At 35.4% G+C, this 16,591-nt stretch overlaps 1 protein-coding gene and 2 long non-coding RNA genes across 3 annotated transcripts in view; 2 read left to right on the plus strand and 1 right to left on the minus strand.

Moving 5' to 3' along the window:
* Nucleotides 1-16,591, plus strand: part of LOC127957904 (astrotactin-2-like) — a 489,389-nt gene that overhangs the window by 160,753 nt on the left and 312,045 nt on the right. Inside the window, exon 3 of the mRNA XM_052556604.1 lies at nucleotides 1,876-2,275. Within this exon, the coding sequence (XP_052412564.1) occupies nucleotides 1,876-2,275 (400 nt within the window). The remainder of the gene's footprint in view (nucleotides 1-1,875; nucleotides 2,276-16,591) is intronic.
* On the plus strand, nucleotides 11,975-14,735 carry LOC127957910 (uncharacterized). The gene is made up of 3 exons (XR_008153891.1): nucleotides 11,975-13,482; nucleotides 13,668-13,761; nucleotides 13,853-14,735. It is a non-coding gene; the product is annotated as an uncharacterized LOC127957910 (long non-coding RNA).
* LOC127957911 (uncharacterized) lies at nucleotides 14,736-16,344 on the minus strand. The gene is made up of 2 exons (XR_008153892.1): nucleotides 16,049-16,344; nucleotides 14,736-15,517 (listed from the first exon to the last, which is right to left on the minus strand). It is a non-coding gene; the product is annotated as an uncharacterized LOC127957911 (long non-coding RNA).

Here is a 16,591-nt window from a genome sequence, read left to right on the forward strand (position 1 = left end):
ACAGTATGCTGTGCGGTTCACATAGTTGATTTAACTTGAATTAAAGCAGTGCACATTCTCATAGGAAAGAAAAATCTCATATGAGATATCTGTGATATCTTCTTCTTTTCTTTTCTTTTTTTTACTCCTGAAGGCTCTGGCTTTATCTGTTAGCTCAGCATCACTCTTTTTTTTTAACACAATTTGTTATGTTTTATGTTTTAGATTTAAGAGTATTACATACAAACGACCCAAGAGAGAGGACATTTTTGATGTCCCTGGCACCCCATGAAATGAGACAAACCATGCAGCAGTGAATCTTCAGCTGTTTTATATGTATTGCACCTTTAGGCCAGACACTCGAGCTGGAGAAGTAACAAGCAAAGCTCAGTTGCTCCTTACAAGACAATGTTTGAAGTATGTGGCCATGCATCATATTTTACTGTAGCTTGCCAAATACATTTTTCATTCTGTGCATCTTGCTTACCTATCAAGAAAGACTTAGCCCCGCTAAAGCATGACAGTTCAATTGATGGCCAACGGCAAATACTAATCAGTCTAGTACAGCTCCTAATTACATGCATGGGAAAATACCAACTCCTCCGAAATTGTATTAACTTTCACATGTCAAATCACTATAATCTGACAAAATTAGATAAATGAATATCAGGCTGGTCCAGGTAATAGCAACATGTATTCTAGAGTAAGGACTAGCATGAAGATCAACAAGTTGATCAAGTAGGATATTGTCACAGATCAGCATCCTTGTTCAGGATGTCCAATACTGATCTTGAAGTGTCATTGTCCTGCCTAATCCTAATTAAACAAATCTGAACGAGATAATCAAGGTTTAGAAGTTTCCAGGCTAGTGTGTTTGTGCAGCTTACTGCTAAACTCTACAGGACAGCGGTCATTCAGTAGCACGTTTGGACACCCGTCTTCTTATTTGTGGGTGCTCTGTTCTGCTCCTGGAGGACCAATGTCTTGAGTTTAAATCCAATTCAAAAGAAAGAAAAGAGTCGTCTGCTTTCCATTCGCTCTTGTGGTGCGTTGGTGTCAAACTCCGAACAAGCCTAGCAACACAGAGATTTAGATGTGTTGAATTGGTTTCGGAGCTAAACTCTGTTGGATAGTGACCCTACAGAAAAAAAGTTTGGAAACCATGGAATAGGACTTCAACAACATTCTTGTCAATCTATATATGTGTATATGTGGCCTCTTCTGCGCAATCCTCTTGTTCAATATTCTCTGGGTCTTATTCTGTATCAAATTGAAATTTTTAATTTAAGTCATCCTTAATAAAAATGGAGCAGACCGAGTAACTTGCTGCTTTTTCAAGGGGTGGGGAAGTACTGAAACACCGTCTAAGCTGTTCACCAATCACAACGCCCTGGGCCAGCTATCCAATCACATCACATTTCTTTTTTTTTTTTCGAAAGGCAGGCCTTCATCAAATCTGGAACTAATTTAGCCATTTGAGCCAGGATGGGATGAAAGGTATTGTAATAATTTAAATTATGTAAAAAAAAAAAAAAAAAAATAGAACCACCAAGCATATGATCATGGTCTAGTACACCACCAAAAAACATTCAAGACATTGTAAAAGAGCATAATAGGACCCTTTTAAGACATGTCAGACCAAGATATTTTCAGTTGAGACTGCTCAAACATGCATTTTAGTCTGGGACTAGCCATATCTTTGAAACCGGGGTGGGGTCCTCTAGGGGCAGGATTAGTCACCCCTGTCCTACAGCCTCCTGGAATGCTCCCATCAATTTTTAGATTGGTTTCTCCGCATAGAGTCTTGAGCAGATAGTTTGTGGTTGTCATTTTAGAATAGTTCTTGGTGGGAAAAGTTGGAATTCTGATGCTTCTCTCTCGTCCTTTCTCTTCCAGGGTGGTCTGATTGCACTTCTATTACTTATCCTACTCTTCACGCTGGTACTCTACACCCGTCAGCGCTGGTGCAGGCGCCGTCGTGCCCCTCAGAAGAGTGCAAGCACTGAGGCCACACATGAGATTCACTACATACCCTCTGTTCTTCTGGGCCCTCCACAGAGCAGGGACAGCTTCCGTGGGGCCAGACCCCTTCAACACAGCTCCGTCATCGGTATGCCTATCCGTGAGACACCCATCCTTGACGACTGCGACTGTGAAGAGGACGAGCAGCCTGGACATCTGCTAGATGGGAAAGCACATCTAGAAGATGACTTGTGCAGCCAGGGGACACACAGTGTGGATAGCCTTGGAAAAGGGATGGGAGAGGCCAACCACAAACACAATTTGGATAACAGAGGTGAGTTCTTTGTCGTTACTGTGGCACTGTCTGTTGTGTATAAGTTTCAAAAGGTATATTTATGAGAATAAATGTGGACAGTGGACAGATTTTTAGATCTGATACATTTAAAATTGTAGTTGTTTGTAGATCTATCCCTGAGTAGGAGAAGGTTTAGGTTTTATTTTACATGACTTAACATAAGCATGATGATGGTTTCTGAAATTAAATTTTTAAGATTTTAGGGTTAGATTCAGGAATTTGGTTTGGGAGTACCAGGCTGGCCCCGATATCCCTTATGCAAAAGAAGTTAATTCAAGTGTGCTATTAGTATACTTGTTCTAAACAAAAAATAGGAAAGTATTCTTTTAGTTTACTTTTTATGGACCTTTTAGAAATTGGCTTTATGTACTCCTCATAAATATACTTAAAATGGCATTTAAGTATACTTGACTTATACTTACAAAAATTCTAAATATATTAGAGCTATACTCCTAGAATCTGTGTTTTCATTATTATATGATAGAGCAGCGGTCCGCAACCCCTGGGCCACGGACCAGTACCGGTCCGTGCGTCATTTGGTACCGGGCCGCACAAGAAAGAATAAATAACTTACATTAAAGCTGCAGTCGGTAACTATTGGCGCTCGCGTCTAGCGGAAGAACATTGTAGCCGGAGCTACTTCTCTCTGTTTACATCTATGGCGAGTCACGCAGGTACTGTGCTACTCTGCAGCGTTGCCGACCCAACCAGACTAAAATAGTCTGTATATAAACACTTATTATAGGTGTACCATAGTGATTAAGGATAAGACAAAAACACGGTTTGGAAAATAGATTAATTATGTACCCGCTCATTATATATTATTCATGTTATGTTGGTGCGATGTTACGAGGACGCTGCTAATAAAGTTGCATACGAATACACAGTGAATTCATGTTTATTATTATATTTACAATATACCACAGTTTTTATGCCAGTCGTATCATTTTATTTTGTTGTATTTATGCTTCACACCTTAATGCCCGGTCCGTGAAAATATTGTTATATTAAACCGGTCCTTGGTGCTAACAAGGTTGGGGACCGCTGTGATAGAGGGCGCTAGTACACATCTTCTGCACAGAATTTCCAAAAATACACAAGTGGAGAAGAAAAAATAAATACCAGATACTAATACATATAACACAATCATCTGACTTCAAAGTGTACAAAGTATTTAATTAGTAAACTACCAGTATAACTATAAGTTCACTCTTAGTATGATTGCAGTACTACAAACTAAAAACATAGAGGTAAACTATTAGTGTACTCAATGTTTGCTACTGTTATACTTAAAATTATACTTTTATATACTAGAAAGTGGGCCAATTTAGTGCCAAGGAGTATTGAAACAGTAGACTTGCAAGTATACTTCTAGAACATTGATATTTGTGTACTTGCTACATGAAGTATACTAAAAATATACTTGAACTTTTCTTAAGTATACTTAGTAAAATGCACTTGAGGTATACTACTTTTTCGTAAGGGATACTTCAAAAGAAATTGAAGAATTAAGTGATACGATGTAATTTCAAACAAAATCAGGCTGAAATGAAGTTTGTTTTGGTAGCTCGAAACAGCTGACCAAAGCAAACTTTCTGGGGGAGTTTGTTTTGGCTCCTAAACACCTTTGAGATACCATTGGTCCGCAGCTGTTACGCAATCGGTGGGTGTGTTCTGGAACTCCACCTTCTTTGATATGCGTTATTTTTTCTCCCAGGTTAGTTTCTCATTCAGTGGAGGTCAGGCGACAGTCCGAGTCACTAGCAACATAAACACACTGTGTTGAATAAATGAACTGCCACAGATATATCCACACCTGTTTGAATGCTCGTAGAGAGATTTTGAAGATTCAGAGAAAGCATTTAATTCCTAGAAAGAAATTGCAGAGAAGCTTGGTGTCGACGATTCAAAGTTATGCAAAAGGCAACACAAAGAAACATCCGAGACAAGTTTTCCAAACCCATGAAAAGAATGAAAGAAAAGAGTAAAGATAAAAGGTAGCAGGTACCAAATACATGTGTTTTAAATAATGCTGGTACTGCTGTTCAAATACTGCTGTTGTTGTTTCAGTAAGACAATTTAAAAGGTATACAATAAATGAAATGCCACAGGAACCTACAATAATAAACCTTTGATTTTAAGGATTTTAATAATAATAATAATAATAATCCTGTGCAATAATAATACAATAAATAAATACTAATAAAATAAAGTAACAAACTGACTCCAATATTTATTTTCTTTTTTCCACATCATGCTAAAGTATTCAGACTATGAGCCATTTACAATTAAAAGAAATGGAAAGTTTCTTTTGTATTGCAAACTTGACTGTGAACTGCTGCTAATCATTATTCTTTTGTCTATAATATTTAGACCATTTGGGCCCGTGTCACACCTAGATTGACTACACTTCTTCATTTTATCTTTGTTTTGTTAAGGGGATATGCGTGAGCATCGCAACACGTTTACATTAATCTACACCCTGCCTCCAGCAGTGCGGGGTTGTCGGAAAGCTCAGAAATAGAATACCATCGCTCAGCCTTTTCGAACTTCGTTTTGCCCCCAAACGAATAATGAAAACAAACTTTGTTTGAAGTATATCAGGGCCTTTAAGAACTAATCATTTTATTAGATTTTAAAGCTATGAGAACTAAGTATCACGCTTATGTTGTGAGTTGTTCCGTTCCTTGCTTATCATCACAGATTAAGTTTTATCTTAATCCCTGAAGCAACATGCAGACCAGAAACGAAGGTAGCCAATAATCATAAGCAGTCCCTGTTTCAAAACGGTCCAGTGTACATTAAATCAAAGTTCAAATTATCTTCAGAGTGCTGGTAAAGTACTTTCTCCATTGTTATAACTCTATAGAGCATGCTAATGATAGCTGTGTTGGATTCCCCCCCCCATCATCTCTTTCAAGTGACACTGATGTGGCACATTTGAGCATATCTAGGGGGTTGATGTGAAGTCACCTGCCAACCGCTGGCTAAGTATAGCCATTGACCTGAATTCACTGTAAGACATTGACTGAGAGAACCAGGCAGAGAGAGAGAGCCATTGACTCTTAGTTGATGAATTGGTTAGATTTCCATCCAAGGAGAAGGCCAAAGTTTCCGATTACAAGACATATATTCAATATGGACTTAACAGGTCCTTTCTTGGGTTTGGAATAGTGCTTTTCAGATCTATTGTTTGTTTGTTTGTTCATTCATGTAATAATATATGGATATTGTTTTATCCATATATTCTCTGTTCAGTAAATATAGAATGCCACATTTGATAGCTAGCCTGCAGTGATATTTTTTTATGGTAAAGCAAAACATTAATTTATTACTGTAAATCAAAACATTATTTGTCTTGTTTATAAATGTATCTGCTTCCGAGAATTGTACCCAGTTTGATTTGTCAGTAACAGAGACATATGAGTTATATTAAATGTGTTTTGCATTTTATTTAATCATTAGTTGTGATTACTGTATTGATGCACTGTAATTCATAACGGATAATCCTTAGTGTAATTAGGGCAAGAAGAAGAAGAACAAGAAAAAAAAAGAAAAACAGGACTGAGGGCTGATTACAGCTGATGTGGTTGCTTGAAACATAAAATGTGGCCTTATGTTAAGTAGATCACAAATGGTGGAAAGGTCAAATTGATGGGGTAATGCCTTCAACTCTATATTGGTTTTAAGTATGAATATGGACCCCATATGTTTAAAGCACACAGTATGAGACTGTGACGATTTTGAATCACATTTAACGAAAACCCACCAATTCACGATCTCAACAAATTAGAATATTTCATAAGACCAATAATAATAATAATAATAATAATAATAATAATAATAATAATAATAATAATAATAATAATAATAAATAAATAAATAAATAAATAAATAAATAAAACAGTGAATTGTTAAGCCTTCTGGAAAGTATGTTAATTTACTGTACATGTACTCAGCACTTGGTAGGGGCTCCTTTTGCTTTAATTACTGCCTCAATTCAGCATGGCATGGAGGTCATCAGTTTGTGGCACTGCTGAGGTGATATGGAAGCCCAGGTTTCTTGGGTTTTTGGTCTCGTTTCTCATTTTCCTCTTGACAATACCCCATAGATTATCAGGTTCAGGTCTGGTGAGTTTGCTGGCCAGTCAAACACACCAACACCATGGTCATTTAACCAACTTTTGGTACTTTGGGAAGCGTGGGCAGGTGCCAAATCCTGCTGGAAAATGAAATCAGCATCTTCAAAAAGCTGGTCAGCAGAAGGAAATCATGAAGTGCTCCAAAATTTATTGGTAAATGGGTTCAATGACTTTGATTTTTAAATAAAAAACATTGGACCAACACCAGCAGATGACATTGCACCCCAAATCATCACAGACAGTGGACACTTAAAACTGGACTTCAAACAACTTGGGCTATGAGCTTCTCCACCCTTCCTCCAGACTCTAGCACCTTGGTTTCCAAATGAAAAAAGGACTTTGGACCACTGTGCAACAGTCCAGTTCTTCTTCTCCTTAGCCCTGGTAAGACGCCTCTGAGATTGTCTGTGGTTGAGGAGTGGCTTAACAAGAGGAATACAGAAACTGTAGCCATTTATGTGGTGGCTCTTGATAGCTTGACCCCAGCCTCAGTCCATTCCTTGTGAAGTTCACTCAAATTCTTGAATCGATTTTGCTTGACAATCCTCATAAGGCTGTGGTTCTCTCGGTTGGTTGTGCATCTTTTTCTTCCACTCAACTTTCTGTTAACATGCTTGGATACCGCACTCTGTGAACAGCCAGCTTCTTTGGCAATGAATGTTTATGGCTTAACCTCTTTGTGCTGTCTGTATATGTTTATTGGAAATGCCATTATTGATTAACTTTAATTATATTATTTTAATTAACCACCTGTATTGTTATACTGCTTATATATTTATTGTAAGGTACCAAAAAAATATATATATATATACACATTACTAGCCAATATTAACATAATCATAAACATGCGTAATATTCAATTCACAGGTCCTTTCTTATAATTCCTGAAGCTTTGTGATTTTCTGGCAGTAAAGCTGGCAATGTTATTTATCTTTTTATTTTATTTGATTTTTTATTTTTATTTTTTTTATGTAAATTAAGCAGGATTTGTCCTACAGTGTATGTTGTTCTGTGCATGTCTCTAATTGCCCACGGATGCACCTGGATTAAGTGGAGAACAGTCATTGCATTTGTATTTTTGCGTTAATGCATAGTCTATAATGTAATGTTTTGGATAAGATCTGTTGTTTACTGCATTTAAGTGTGCAGCACAGTCTAATTGGCTTTTGCAGTCTGGAGCCTGTGGCGCTGATATTGGCGCATGTCTGTGGATGAAGGATGAGGATCCATCTGAGTGATGCTGACAAACAGAAGGAGGTAGAGGCTGAATAAATAATGAAGCACATTTTCCTGGCGTCAGTCCCACACTTGCTCCAGGACTTCCATATTGGATCCAGCTCTCCAGCTTTCTTTATTATTCCAATTAATTCAGAGTAATAAATAGGTGAGGACCATACATACAAATGCGTCCCTAAATCTCTAATATATATATATATATATATATATATATATATATATATATATATATATATATATATATATATATATTAACTTCATCATACACGTGAGATACAAGTTTCAATAGAAATTGTGTTAAAGTACATTTTACTTTTCCATAAATACTTGTCAGTACATCTAGTAGTATGCCAAATACATTAGAATTATGAATTAATACATATTGATGTATTTAAGCCCTACTATAGCATTTTTTTTCATTTAACCACACTGTCTGAAAACAATTAGTGAACATATAATTATATTATTTATCAATGTTGTGCTTTAAAGTATGCAAAAGTGTATTTCTTTTTTTTTTTCACAAGGAATTTAAACAGATTAATGGCTAAAAGCCTATTGCACTTTTAGACAATGTATAACGGCAGATATTTTACTTTGAGGTTGAGATTTGAACAAATCGCTATATGATTCTAAATATTACATTTCGGCATAAAAGCCTTCTGTAAATGTTGCAACACCCACTATACTGTACCCAGTTTTTATATTTTCTTCAAAAAAGTAAAACATTTTTCATGTAATATTGAACAACGTCTAAAGCGGTGGTCTGTTTGTGTTTTGTTGGCCTCTCATGAGAGTGACAATATTTCTGCTTTCATAAAGTCAGCCTTCAGTTAATCACTGCACATAAATTATTGTCCACTGAACAATAAATGGACATGCCACACTAGTGTCATGTGGTCAGCTCAGTCAGAGAGGGGGCTTCTCTCTGCGGACAGAGGGGAGTCATTCGGCTTTTCACAGCTTTACACTGCATAATTGATTATGTGGGATATGAGTCTGTCCAGGGAGTTTTGATCCCGGAATAATCAAGCTTCACTGTCAGTCATTTCACGGCTGGAGAGGAAGTGGTGAGGTAGCAGAGATTCTGATTGTCGCTTACAGCTGCATTCATACATTTTCATTTCATTCATATACACTTAAACCTAATTTTAGCTGTCAATAAACTGAATTGTTTTGGATTGTAAATAGTTCAGGGACCAGTTTTATGAAAAACGACCCAACGGTGAGTGAAATAACAGCACATAACAGAGAAAATATAGGAGCTGTGTAATGGGAAAATTCAATTTCATTCTCTCTCCTCCAATACCTCTTGCTGGTGTATACTGTATTTTAAGTCTGTCTATCCAAGATAGTGAATACCTACATTTCAGATCCTGCTTTAGAAAATAACTTAAATTCTTCTTCTGCTTATTTTCTATTTTATTTCTATTTGTAAGAGTTTAATTTAAAATGATTTTTTTTTCAATAACATAAAAAAAAAAAAAAAAAAAAATGTTATTGATATTCAGTCAGTCAGTCAGTCATTCACATCAGTGTGGATTGGCTGTCCACAGATCTTTACAAGAACCTTTTGCCAAGTCATGTAAATATTTTACCCAGCTGAATAAATGACGGCTGTCTTCTTGTTCTCCTGCTCTGCTCCATGGTCTGCAGACAGATGGCCGGCCTGTTAAATTAAGTGTTCCTGAAAGCTGCGATGTGTCGTCAACCTCTCACTGAGCATGAGGCAAAGACCACAATTACCATCAAATCATATTTACCATTCATCAAAGAGAGAGAGAAAGAGACAGAGCGAGAGAGCACCACTGACAACAATGAGATGAAGATGTGCCTAGTGTGTGTGTGGGTGTGTTTGAGTGTATGATTTGCCTGAAAAATAACGACTAAACAAATGCATATCTTGATCTTGATCTTGTTACATTTTCAGCATTTAAATCATTGGTCTCAATGTAACATTTCATATTATAATTTTGCAAACATTAGGGTTAGTGTTAGGGTTTATTACACATTTTACATTATTTGCTGTATGTAATAGTTATGGTCCATTTATTACCTGTTAACCACTTATTGGGCATAAACTTGAAAACACAGTTTCCAACTTAAAATGTCATACAGTACATATTGAATGTTTTGGAGCATAGACCTAAGATTGTTCTATTGTTAGGAAGAAAAAAAATAGAAGTGTACGTTTATTAATATATAATATAATATAATATAATATAATATAATATAATATAATATAATATAATATAATATAATATAATATAATATAATATAATATAACATTTTATATGACGTATATTTTATAAAACATGTTTACTCAAAAAAAATTATATATATATATATATATATATATATATATATATATATATATATATATATATATATATATATATATATATATATATATATCAAACCCATTAATATAAACAAGCTGTGTTCCAAGTTTAATAATAATAATTTTCAGTAATATTTTGTTTGGGTACAGTACCAAATATTTCTACTATATGAAATGTACTGACATTTCTGCAGAGGTGGGTAGATTGCCTAAAAACTTTACTCAAGTAAAAGTAAAAGTACTTCTAGAAATATTTACTCAAGTAAAAGTAAAAGTACTAGTCTTGAATAGTTACTTGAGCAAGAGTAAAAGAGTATCGGATAAAAAATCTACTCAAGTAGTTAGTTACTAGTTGCTTTAGGTCATATATACTGAGCCTATTTTTATTTATAGATAAAATGTATGTAATGTATGTGTGTGTGTATAAATGTATATATTTCATCAGCCTTTACTCCAATTTATGTAATTTATTATAAAACCCTGTCTGTTTACTTAAGTAACAGATATAGGTGTCATGCCATAACATATTTTAATACGACTGACTTTATATTAAATGTGAATTTAACATTAAAAGTTAATGTGATATAAATTTTGCTACTATTTTTTCATTGTTTAGAAAGAGAGCAAATAACATTTACATTATTAAATATAATTTTCACTGACAGTCTAGATTTCATTCACTCTCAGAAACTACCATTAAAATCACTGAAACTGTTAACACTGTAAAATCAATATCTTTAATTATATATCCGTACACACATCTGCACTTTGTTGTTTCTGACGAGAGAATTCGCCAGAAAGAGGTATTCAGTCAGTGAATCATTCAAAAGCTCAACAGAACCGTGTGTGATTGGTTATAATGCGCAGCGCTGTAAAAACGCGTCTGTCTCTGGCTCAGCGCCAGCAAGCGATCACAGATCTGAATTTAGCAGCTGATGATATGACTTGCTGAACGTACTCGCACCGGTGTGATTTTATTAAAATTAATACAATTTTATTCGGCTATTTTTTTGTCTTTTGGAAGCTGCATTCAACTTGACTCCCCTCTGTTATAAGCCACACACGTACAACAAACTAATGTCACAGTGGTATCGTGTAGCGTACTGTAATCGAATGTAGCCCAAGTTATTACCTGATAAACAGTAGACAGCACACGCGTTCATCTAATAAGGCCTTATAATTAAATAATAGCCTTTGCAGATTTGCTTTCAATTCAGTGCAGTTCCATAGCTCCGTTTTCAATGCTGCTGATGTTAAACGTTACAACTCTGAGTGAACCGCTTCAGACGCTCAGCGCGTGCGGCAGGGAACTGAACGACTCATTCAAACTGATTCATGAACCAATTCACTCGTTTGCCAGTTGGTTTGATCAAGCCTTCGAACAGAATTGACTCAAAAGAATGAATCATTCGCGAATGGGCATCGCTCATTTCCCAGAGAAAAGTAGATGGCGCGTTTGGAATAAACTGAAGCATTTATAACATTTATTGTATTAAGATAAAGTAACAAGAGGAGCGTCGCCCACAGTAACGAAGTAAAAGTTCAGATTTTTCCCCAAAAATGTACTCAAGTAAAAGTACAAAGTACCCATCTTTAAATATACTCCGAAAAGTATTAGTTACCCCACAAAATTACTCAAGTAAATGTAACGAAGCATTTCTGACCGTGTTTCATATTTTGGAAATCAAATCCATGATTTGAAACTTCCTTACAGAAAGTTCAAGGTCCCAGAACAAGCTGAATGCAGAAGGTCGATTTTTGACAGAAATGCCAACAAATATAAAGAAGAAAGACATACATTCAGAAATACAGAAACATGCATATTGTTCGGTTTGTTGTTGTTGTTTTTCCATATGAAAGGTAAAAAAATAAAAAAAATAAAAACATACTGAAAAACATCAGAGGTTCAACCATGTTTCTGTATATCTGACTGTATGTCTTTCTAGTTTATATTTGTTGTACGGTGTACATTTTAGGACATCCTCAGACCTCAGTCATCAAATGAAAAGGCGTCATGCCTCAGACTAAAAGGCTTCAGTCATCGGACAAAACGGCATCGCGTCTCTGACTGAAAAGCTTCAGGTCTCAGGAAAAACGACGTCAGGTGTCAGGTCTCATACAATTAACGTTAGGCATCAGACGAAACAGACTCAGAAAAAAAGTCATCAGACGAAACGGACTCAGACAAAAAGTCATCAAACGAAAAGGACTCAGGTGGAGAATCGCGTTGCCCCGCCCCATGTGACGTCACACGCACGCCGTTCACAGGAAGTAGTAATGGTTGATTGATGGCAAAAGGAGGTAAGCAGCGTCTGATATTTTATATTTTATTCAAATGTTACACTAATTAAGTTATATAGGGAAGAGAACATGCTTTTCGAGAGTATTGTGTGCACGTTTAAGAAGTTAGTTAGCCATATTGCAACTAGCCAGCTTTTATTTTGGCCAAGTAGTAAAATTACCCTTACGAAAAAAAACATGATTTTACTATCAAAAACCACAAATAAATAAATAAATAAATAAATAAAACACATGGTCGATATAGTTAAATCATGGTATCCACAGATTAACCATGGTTTTGCTACTCACCATAGTTTAACCATGGTGTTTGTAGTAAAACTGTGGTTATACAAATGGTACGTTAATCATTACACTAAAAAAACAATGTTACTACACTTTTACTATAATAAAACCACAATGCATTAAATATAGAAAAACTGTTGTTTCATTTCATAAATAATTATAACAATTATACGTATAAAACTTATACTTATTTAACTTTATAATGGTTTATAAGTCTTATATCGTGACATTATTTATTTAAAATATATACAGTATCTTACTATCTTATTGATATTACAATAAATATTGTTAAAATCAAAAGTGCCATATTACACATTCATCTAATCAGATATTTGATATGTTGGTTGTTTAAGGAAAAAAATATTTTTATTTTCATTATTATTATTGTAATTATGTATAGTGGTATTTGCCTGCTTTGAGTAAAGTAACAAAACAACAATGCCAAGATATGAGACTTGTATTATATCTAAGGGAAACATTCTATTGTAAGTTAAGTGGATGCATTATATTCATTGCGTATTATAAATCATAATCTTAAATGCTATAACCACAAATAAGTAAACATTATAACACATTAAAACTGTTGTTATGATTACTCATGAGATGATATGACATATTACAAAGTTTTTTTTCTAATACATTATGCATTCATCATAATGCCATAAGAATTCTCTTATAATTTGTTTTAAATACGGGCTTCATAGGAAGTGTTACCGTTAAGTTTAATCGATAATGTACTTCTTCACTGATGTTATACAATATCCTTATACAAATGGAAAAAAAATGTTTACAGCATCTAATGCTTTTATCTTGGAGTGAAACACAACTAAGAAGATGAATAAAATCAAGTGAGCCACAGAGATGGCATCGTCCAAGAGCACAGGCATGTATTTTTCTTTTTTCTGCATTGGTAAGAAAACTATTAACTCAAAGAAAGTATATGTAAACATTTAAACATCATATACTAATAATGAACAAGAGTGCAGATTAAGTAACAAATATATAAATGAAAACCACCCAAGATCAGTAAACAATCTTTAACTATTACTGTATTCATTTTATATTAAGGGAGTTCATCCAGAGGCAGCGAGTGAACTTTGTGTCCTGAAACCAGAATCAGTTGGGAAGAATGGAACCAAGTCTACCCAATTAAAAGGCTTACACAGGTAATTCACAACTCTGTTTGTGTGTGTGTGTGTGTGCGCACAGCTATAGCTTAATGTCTTCATGACTCATCATTTGTGTTCATTTCTTTAGGTCCCCTTCCAGATGCTGATGTCTTGGCTTCTGGTGCAAAACTACGTCAGATTAATCCCAAGCCTTTGCTGCCACACATACTTGAGGGCATGTCAAAAGTAGAGTTGTACCTCTTGGCAGTCCACTTTCATTCCAGTGTCCCCGTATAGCTGCAGGTGTTCCTGATCTTAATTTCCCCCCACTACCTGTGCTTGGTTTTCAGTTTGGCTGTAATTTTAAATTTGGCCAGACGGACGAGTGCATGATCCATCTGAAACATTCGTTTGGACTAGTGGAGGTAAAAAGCACCTCTGCTGAAAACATTGCTCAGGTTCCATTTATGAAAATTCAAAGAGGACTAGCCAAACTTAAAGAGACCCATAAGTACTACTGGCAGGTACAAGGTCAGACTGCAGTGACTGGTCTACACTGGTGTGACTTTGTGACTGACACACAATCAGATTTCATAATACAGATGATCTGGCGAGATGATGCCTTCATAACATCAATGAAAGTACTGTTATAACGTTTATCTGGATGTGTATCTTTCAGTGGTATGAATGGACAGATTCTGTTCATATTATAGTATGAACCTAAGATTTATTTTTACATTCATAGTAAATATATACTTTATGTAGTTGAGTAGTATGTAGCATATTTTGTAGTAGATCTTTGATAACATATTAGATACATCACAAATTATAACAATAAATATATTGTACTTGCTATTAATTAGATAAATGTACATACCAAGGTGAATACTTTTTGTATGAAATCTTCTGTAATGTATATGATATGCATATTCTTTTACTACTTGCGTATATTTACATTTGATACATTGTGTGATATAACAAAGAAGATTTTTTTCATGAGTTATTATAAAAATACTTTTCATTGTCAACTATTTCATTGTGTCTGTGAAATTATTTTCAGGGACATTTTATTTAAATAATTTCATTATACAAAATATACAATTTTACATTACAATAAAAAAAGGAAAAACACATTTAATGGTGGTAGGTATGCATTGCAACTAACTGAAAAGGTAAAAAAATGTAATAAATAAAAAACTACTATCAAATGTTAACACTGTAACACTACTATTGTAATAATATAGATTCACTGCTCAAGAAACATTGGTCCCTGATAATAAACCATAAAACAGCAATTATGCCAGATCTGATTAATTCTTCCTGACAAGGTGAGTGGCACAACAGAATCCCAGATGTGTATTTCCTTGACCCTTCGAATCACTCTTTCCACCAGAAGTCTGAGGCGTGCAGTGGTCCTGTGTTTTTTCACAGTCCTGTTTGCTGAACTGCTTGGCACATTTGAAAGGTGGAATGATCCGTCTAGCACCGATACTGGAGAGCATATATTCAATAGTGAACCCCTTGCCTGCCATAACCACATCTCCACTGCACCACACAGAGCTACCCCAACCAGACCTTTGAATGTGGTAGTGCACTTATAACTTCAGAGTGGAGTTTCAGTGATGTAGGGCTTTCACAGCAGATTTCTGTACAGTCCAGGATGACATGCAGGTTTTGATTGAACGAACAGTAATTCTCTGGCATGGAGGAGCTTATTTGTTGCCTGGAAATCTAAATGGGTAGTGAATCCAGGTAATCGTCCTGCTCAGCATAGCCACGCTTACCCAGAAAATGTCAGCGATAACTTGATTGACTGAAACAAACAAATATATATTTAATTATAAGACAGAACCATTGTATTTACAAAATCATTTAATTCAACAACTGGTGTTAGACTCATACAGGTATGTTATAATTAGACCAAGATTTCAATCTAATAACTTGAAAGAATTTGCTTTACCAAGACGTAAAGTGACCATGGTTTTATTATAGTAAAAGTGTAGTAACATGTTTTTTTAGTGTAATGATTAACGTACCATTTGTATACCCACAGTTTTACCACAAACACCATGGTTAAACTATGGTGAGTAGCAAAACCATGGTTAATCTGTGGATACCATGATTTAATTTTGTGTGTGTGTGGTTTTTTTTATATATAGTAAAATCATGTTTTTTTCGTAAGGGTAATTTTACTACTTGGCCAAAATAAAAGCTGGCTAGTTGCAATATGGCTAACTAACTTCTTAAACGTGCACACAAGACTCTCGAAAAGCATGTTCTCTTCCCTATATAACTTAATTAGTGTAACATTTGAATAAAATATAAAATATCAGACGCTGCTTACCTCCTTTTGCCATCAATCAACCATTACTACTTCCTGTGAACGGCGTGCGTGTGACGTCACATGGGGCGGGGCAACGCGATACTCCACCTGAGTCCTTTTCGTTTGATGACTTTTTGTCTGAGTCCGTTTCGTCTGATGACTTTTTTTCTGAGTCTGTTTCGTCTGATGCCTAACGTTAATTGTATGAGACCTGACACCTGACGTCGTTTTTCCTGAGACCTGAAGCTTTTCAGTCAGAGACGCGATGCCGTTTTGTCCGATGACTGAAGCCTTTTAGTCTGAGGCATGACGCCTTTTCATTTGATGATTGAGATCTGAGGATGTCCTAAAATGTACACCGTATTGTTGGCATTTCTCTTTGAAATATATGTACTGCCTTTAGCTTGTTCCATACAAAGACCTTGAACTTCCTGTAACGATCAGAACTCTGCCTGGAGTCTTTCATACAGAGTTGCCCAGCAGAAGGAAGTAACCCCCTCCCAGTGTTATTCTAAATCCTCTGAGTCTTGCGACACAGGCAGGGGGTGCTGCTGGACAGATCCG

The sequence above is a fragment of the Carassius gibelio genome, chromosome B5 (assembly GCF_023724105.1).
Source record: "Carassius gibelio isolate Cgi1373 ecotype wild population from Czech Republic chromosome B5, carGib1.2-hapl.c, whole genome shotgun sequence".
In the NCBI taxonomy this organism is placed as follows: domain Eukaryota; kingdom Metazoa; phylum Chordata; class Actinopteri; order Cypriniformes; family Cyprinidae; genus Carassius; species Carassius gibelio.